This window comes from Cicer arietinum, chromosome 5 (assembly GCF_000331145.2).
Source record: "Cicer arietinum cultivar CDC Frontier isolate Library 1 chromosome 5, Cicar.CDCFrontier_v2.0, whole genome shotgun sequence".
NCBI lineage: Eukaryota > Viridiplantae > Streptophyta > Magnoliopsida > Fabales > Fabaceae > Cicer > Cicer arietinum.
In genome coordinates this window covers 34,124,953-34,130,469 of record NC_021164.2, presented here as the reverse complement: position 1 = coordinate 34,130,469, position 5,517 = coordinate 34,124,953, and the positions used below count along the sequence as shown (strand labels likewise).

The following is a 5,517-nucleotide window of genomic DNA, read 5'->3' as shown; positions in this document are numbered from 1 at the left end:
CAACTGTCAATCTATGTGCATTGTTATTTTTCGGAATTTTGTTGGATAAATTTAGGGCAACTATTGTGGTTGTTTTGTCAAGGGGATGCATGCTCAAACTAATTTTCTCCAGCCTTGAATATTTTGAATCCTTGGTGTGCTTAATTGTTTTGCAGGACCTAATGGCAACCCAACATAAAGCAAAACACACTAAGGTCACAAATACATCTTCTTCCCAATCACACGATTTGTCACAATAAAAAAGTTTATGAGTGAGAAAAACTTTGAGTTGGAAGAAAATTAATTTATTGACAAACAGGAAATGATTACGGCCAGAGGATGGGAGAAGCTGACCACATTTGTCACTAAAGCAAGCAAACCACTAGCAGTGGAATTCTTCTCCAATGCCTCTAATTTAAAGTCTGACAAACCAATTGCACATGATCAATTTCTGAGTTATGTGAGGGGAAAAAAGGTGTCTTTCACGCCTCAAGTCATAAATGAAATCTTTGGCCTACCGAACTATAAGGATTGCCGCATTCAAGCAATGGAAGACAACATTATAAAAATAGACACTCGAGAGATTTTACACATTTTATGGAGACGAGGCACATATTGGGTACGAAATAGAGATGGCACACCTAGGAAATTGCGCTCGTTCAAATGTATCAGACATAACAGTTTAGAAAGCATGTCTACTAGCTACTATAATAAAAGGTGACATAATTAATGTAGGCATGTTACTAGCTCATGATCTTCGGCGGACAACAATTCTTGATCATCCGACAGGCTACTTCAATTATGCTTCCCTGATAAGCAAACTCTGTGAGCAGGTGAGAATGTCACCTAAACAGGGTGAAGAAATGGTGAAACCTACTATCCCAATCACTGTTAAGTGGATAGAAAAACACTCTATGATTCTGACAGAATATCCTGTTGCTCCACAAGCAGCGACGCTAAAGGAAGAAAATACTGATCCACAGGGGCCACATGACCATCCTCAATATCCATCACAACTTTCAACCGAGGAAAGATTTGGCAAGCTGGAAACTATGATGGAACAATTGATGATCGAACAACGAGATGGATAGGCAAGAATGGAACTGGGGATGACAAATCTTTATCGAGCCTTTGCTTCATCTCAACAGACACCAGGAGGCATGTTTCATTCTGATTTATTCTAACCTCATCAGTATATTGGCGACTATAGTGGTATAGGAGCGGAGGACCTAAGCAAGGCCCCTTGAATTACCCAACTGAGAAAAGTTTTCTTTCCTTTTTCTTTGTTTTTTTGTGTGTGTATTTTTTACTTATTTATTTTTGTAGTCGAATTTTATATTTTTTTCCTTTCACTAAATGTGTACTATGATGAAGACGTTGTAATAACTTGCATTTGGTCTTAAGTTTTCTGTTTCAGATTTTGAAATCTAAATTCTATTTCTTAGCTCATGTTATTGCTCAATTTGACAAGCTTCACGAATACTTACATTGTTCATTACTCTTTGGTTGTAGAAGTCTCACTTGCCAATTTTTTTTAAATAAATAAAAAAAACTAAATTAATTTTGTAGTGGCATGTTTGGCATCATTTAGATAGCTCATACTCTCTCTTATTATCATAGCTTTGAGCTTTTGAGCCTAAACACGTTAATTCCTTGTTGTGTGATTATCGAGACATGTGTTATCCCTTCAGAACTTGCACTAATTCTGACTTGCATCACTTGTAATTTATGTATACACTAAGGCAATTTTGTTTGGTCGTTTGAGCCTTTCTAATTGCCCTATGCAAATTTTATCTTTTGCCAGTCCCTTTGAGCCTTGCTCTTTTCTTTGGGTTACCAACCACATTACAAGCCAAAGACCTGACTTTAATTACATCACCTTAATTGGAGTTAGGTAGGAATTTTTTATCTCATCTTGGTAAAGTTCTATGTTTGGGGTTGCTCATGGGATAACAACCTTTTAAGTTTGGGATGGTAATTCTCAAAAATAAAAAAAATCAAAACAAAAAAAAAACAAAAAGAAAAAAATTAAGAAAAAAAAATCAGTTTGTGTACTTTGATAAATAACATCTTCTCGGTTTTATTGTCAATGTTTGAAAATCTCCAAGATGAAAATGTGAAGAAAAAAAAGTGGTAGCATAATTTGAAAATGTGTACCTAACTCCAAGTAGTAAATCCTAATATCCCAAAATGTCATACCCTTACCTAAGTCCCATTACAACCCGAAAGTCCTCCTAAAGTGTATGTGTTTATTGCAATTGTGAGTGCTAACTAGAATTTTTTTCAAGTCTATGGTAGCGTGATGCATGTTCTAGGATTTGAGTGATAAATTCATAACACTTGTGAGAAATTTTGGTGAGATTGTGTGAAAAGAGAGTTGAACTTGATGAATGAATGCTAGGTGTACAAATGATGTTTTTATTTTTATTTTTTATGTAAGCAATCATGGAGAATGATGAATATTTTGTAGTAGCTGAAACTTTGAAAAGAGAGTTTGATTTGATTTGAGAAATTGAGTTTAAATCTACTTTTAACTCCGCCAAATATGAAATTAATTGTTGCTTGGGGACAAACAATAGATTACGTTTGGGGTTGTGATGACTCTTCATCATATGTATATTTTTCATTGATTTTATTCTTATCTATCTGTCATTATTAGTTGATTTGAAGAGTTAATTTCTATATCTTGTTGATTCTAGTTCTTTGAGTTAAAAAAATGTTTATGTTCTTATTCTCTTGATTAAGTAGGGATTTTTCGTAGTTTTTTTATGTTGCTTTGTGGTTTTAGTGCAGTGCTGAATTTTGGTGAGAAATCAACACGACCTATGCGAAGTGTTTCACCCATATCTGGAGTTGTAGATGTCCAATTGGAGTCCAACAAAGTGCAAATGAAAGCTACAATCCGTAGCTACAACTTTTATGAAGACATCAGAACCCAATGCTTAGTTAAAAGAGGAGACAAATGCAGAAAACGTTAAACATAAGAAGTTGTGCGCTTAAGGGGCACCTGAGGTGCGCGTTGCGCATTTGAACACATTAAAATGCGTTTTTATCACTTTTAGGGATCTTTTTATATCTCTAATCTCTATATTTCTTGTAATTCTTCTCTAATCTCTATATTTTATATCTCTGTCATGAGTAACTAAACCCTATTTGTTAGGGATGAGTGTAACAAGATGAAACCCTTATTTTTATGATTTGATTTCTAGTTATATGAATGAGTTTATTGAATTATTTTTCTCATCTCTGTGCTTAATGCTTTTTATTTCTTGATCAACATTAAAATGTTCTACGATTCGTATTTTGAAACGGAAGTGGAATTTACGAATGTTTGAGATGAAAAAAATTCATAATATTGTAGTCTAGGGATATATGTAGGTCATGAAACTAATAAAATTAGTTGCAAAGGCAATAGTTTAACAAGACAATTCTGGTTTGAAACTCTTTAATTTTTACTTAGTTATTTACCTTTCTTTAACTGTTTATTACTCATAATTCAGCTGAACTTTTCTTTGATCCAAAAAAAAAAAACTGCGAAAGCAAATCAAAAAGTGGTATGGTGGAATTGAATGTTTATGAGGCTGGGTTAGTTCAAAGGATGTTGCTCTCAAAACAGATAAAAGATGTTATCGCCGTTGAGATAAAGAAGGGGATGGTAGCTCTAAATATACAACACCAAGTGGCCTCTGTCAAATTACTAAAGCATAATAGTTGTAGCCTTTGTGGAGGAGCACATAAAATTGGAGCTTGTGAAACACTAGATGACAATGAGTTAGAAGAACTAGAACATATGAATTTTGTTAGTAATAACGGGAGGCAGAATAATCCCTACTCTAGAACGTACAACCCTGGTTGGAGAAATCATCCAAATTTTTCTTGGAGAGATCAACAAGGTGGTTCTCAAGGTCAACAAGGAGCTCAAACGAACCAATTTCCACCTAGAAAGGCTGCTTGGGAGAGTGCCATGGAGAAATTAGTGACAACCACAAATTCTTTCATTGAAGAGTCAAGAGCCATCCAGAAAAATCACTCTGCATCCATAAAGAATTTGGAAACTCAAGTGGGTCAACTTGCTCAACAAATGGCACAAAGAACGACTGGAAATTTGCCTAGTGACACGATTCCGAATCCACGAAATTATGTCAATGTCGAGACAACAAGGAGTGGCAAGGTAAGTGAACAAGTACCGCTTAAAGTCAAACAAAGTGTAAGTACTTCAAGCTCGGCCCGCTCAGAAGAAACAGTCACACCGAACTTAGTGGAGGAGCACACCACTCTTGAAAAGGAGGAAGAACCTGTGGTACAAAAAAGGGAACCACTGTCAAAACCAGAAATTCGACTTCCGTTTCCTCAAAGGTTAAAAAAGGAAGAAACAGAAAAACAATTCGGTATGTTCCTTGATGTTTTTAAAAAATTACAAATTAACATTCCTTTTGCAGAGGCACTAGAACAAATGCCAATGTAACACCCCGATTTTTAACAGCGTGAATGTATTTTTTTTCCAAAACAAATTCATAAAAACGAAGAAAATACTTTTGAATAAAATAATTAAGTCATAACACAGCGACAAATAAGTCAACATAATTTACAAGCAGCGGAATAGTTTTTGAAATACGAATCCAAAGTATTTACACATCAAAAGTGGTACATGGAACCCATCGAAAATAAAATGTCAAGCTGACAATATTGGTGTAGGTACAACCTTCCAAATTAAAATGAACTCATCCCAAAAGAAAGACTTCTAGTCCCTATGCAACCACCTAATCTGATCATGCTACAAAACTACACCACCCTAGTGATCTCCACGCGCCCCGCAAGATCCTCCTCACACAGCTTTGGTCAAGTATGACTAACTAGTTTCCCATCTCCATGGTACTAACCGGTAGGATGATCTTGGTTCTTATCTGAGGGCAAAACCCAGATTTCCACAATAATTGTAAAGGTCACCAACCGAAATTAACAAACATCACATAACAAAATTCTTATATTTTCAAATGCTCAAAAGAACCTTTTGTCTTAGCATACTCCTCGAAAGGGTTTTCATATGTCCAAAAATGCATAAACAATGTTGAAAAATGAAGTTTTGACAAACTGCATTGTCGTAGCCGAATACAATTGAGAAAATGCAGATTTTCAATTCTAAAATGGCTCTGAATCAATCAACACTTCAAACATTAATGTTATCAACTATGAACACATAATTAACACTAAATTAATCTCCACAAATTCACACCTCAATCACACATCGAGTATTCATTAAATCAATTATGAACACATAAATACATCAAAACTTGATCAACCTAACTTCACACCTCAAAGTAATTACGACAAATCACAACAACAACCGAATATGTATATACAATTATCAAAGTATAATAAACATGACTCGCGTGCCAAGCACCCTAATGCAATGCGTATATGCCAAAATGCATCATTCCGGAATTCCAAACCAAAACCCTCCTCGAGGGGCGTAAATCATAATTGCACAGCCTCTCACAGACCAGTACTAATTACCAAGGTGCAATCTCTCACGGATCA

The 5,517-nt window shown here is 35.2% G+C and overlaps 1 protein-coding gene across 1 annotated transcript in view; it reads left to right on the top strand.

Moving 5' to 3' along the window:
- Nucleotides 1-1,076: 1,076 nt before the first annotated feature.
- The window catches only part of LOC140920419 (uncharacterized), an 8,069-nt gene continuing 3,628 nt past the window's right edge, over nucleotides 1,077-5,517 (top strand). Inside the window, exons 1-3 of the mRNA XM_073368694.1 lie at nucleotides 1,077-1,137; nucleotides 3,480-3,750; nucleotides 4,201-4,440. Of these exons, the coding sequence (XP_073224795.1) occupies nucleotides 1,077-1,137; nucleotides 3,480-3,750; nucleotides 4,201-4,440 (572 nt within the window). The remainder of the gene's footprint in view (nucleotides 1,138-3,479; nucleotides 3,751-4,200; nucleotides 4,441-5,517) is intronic.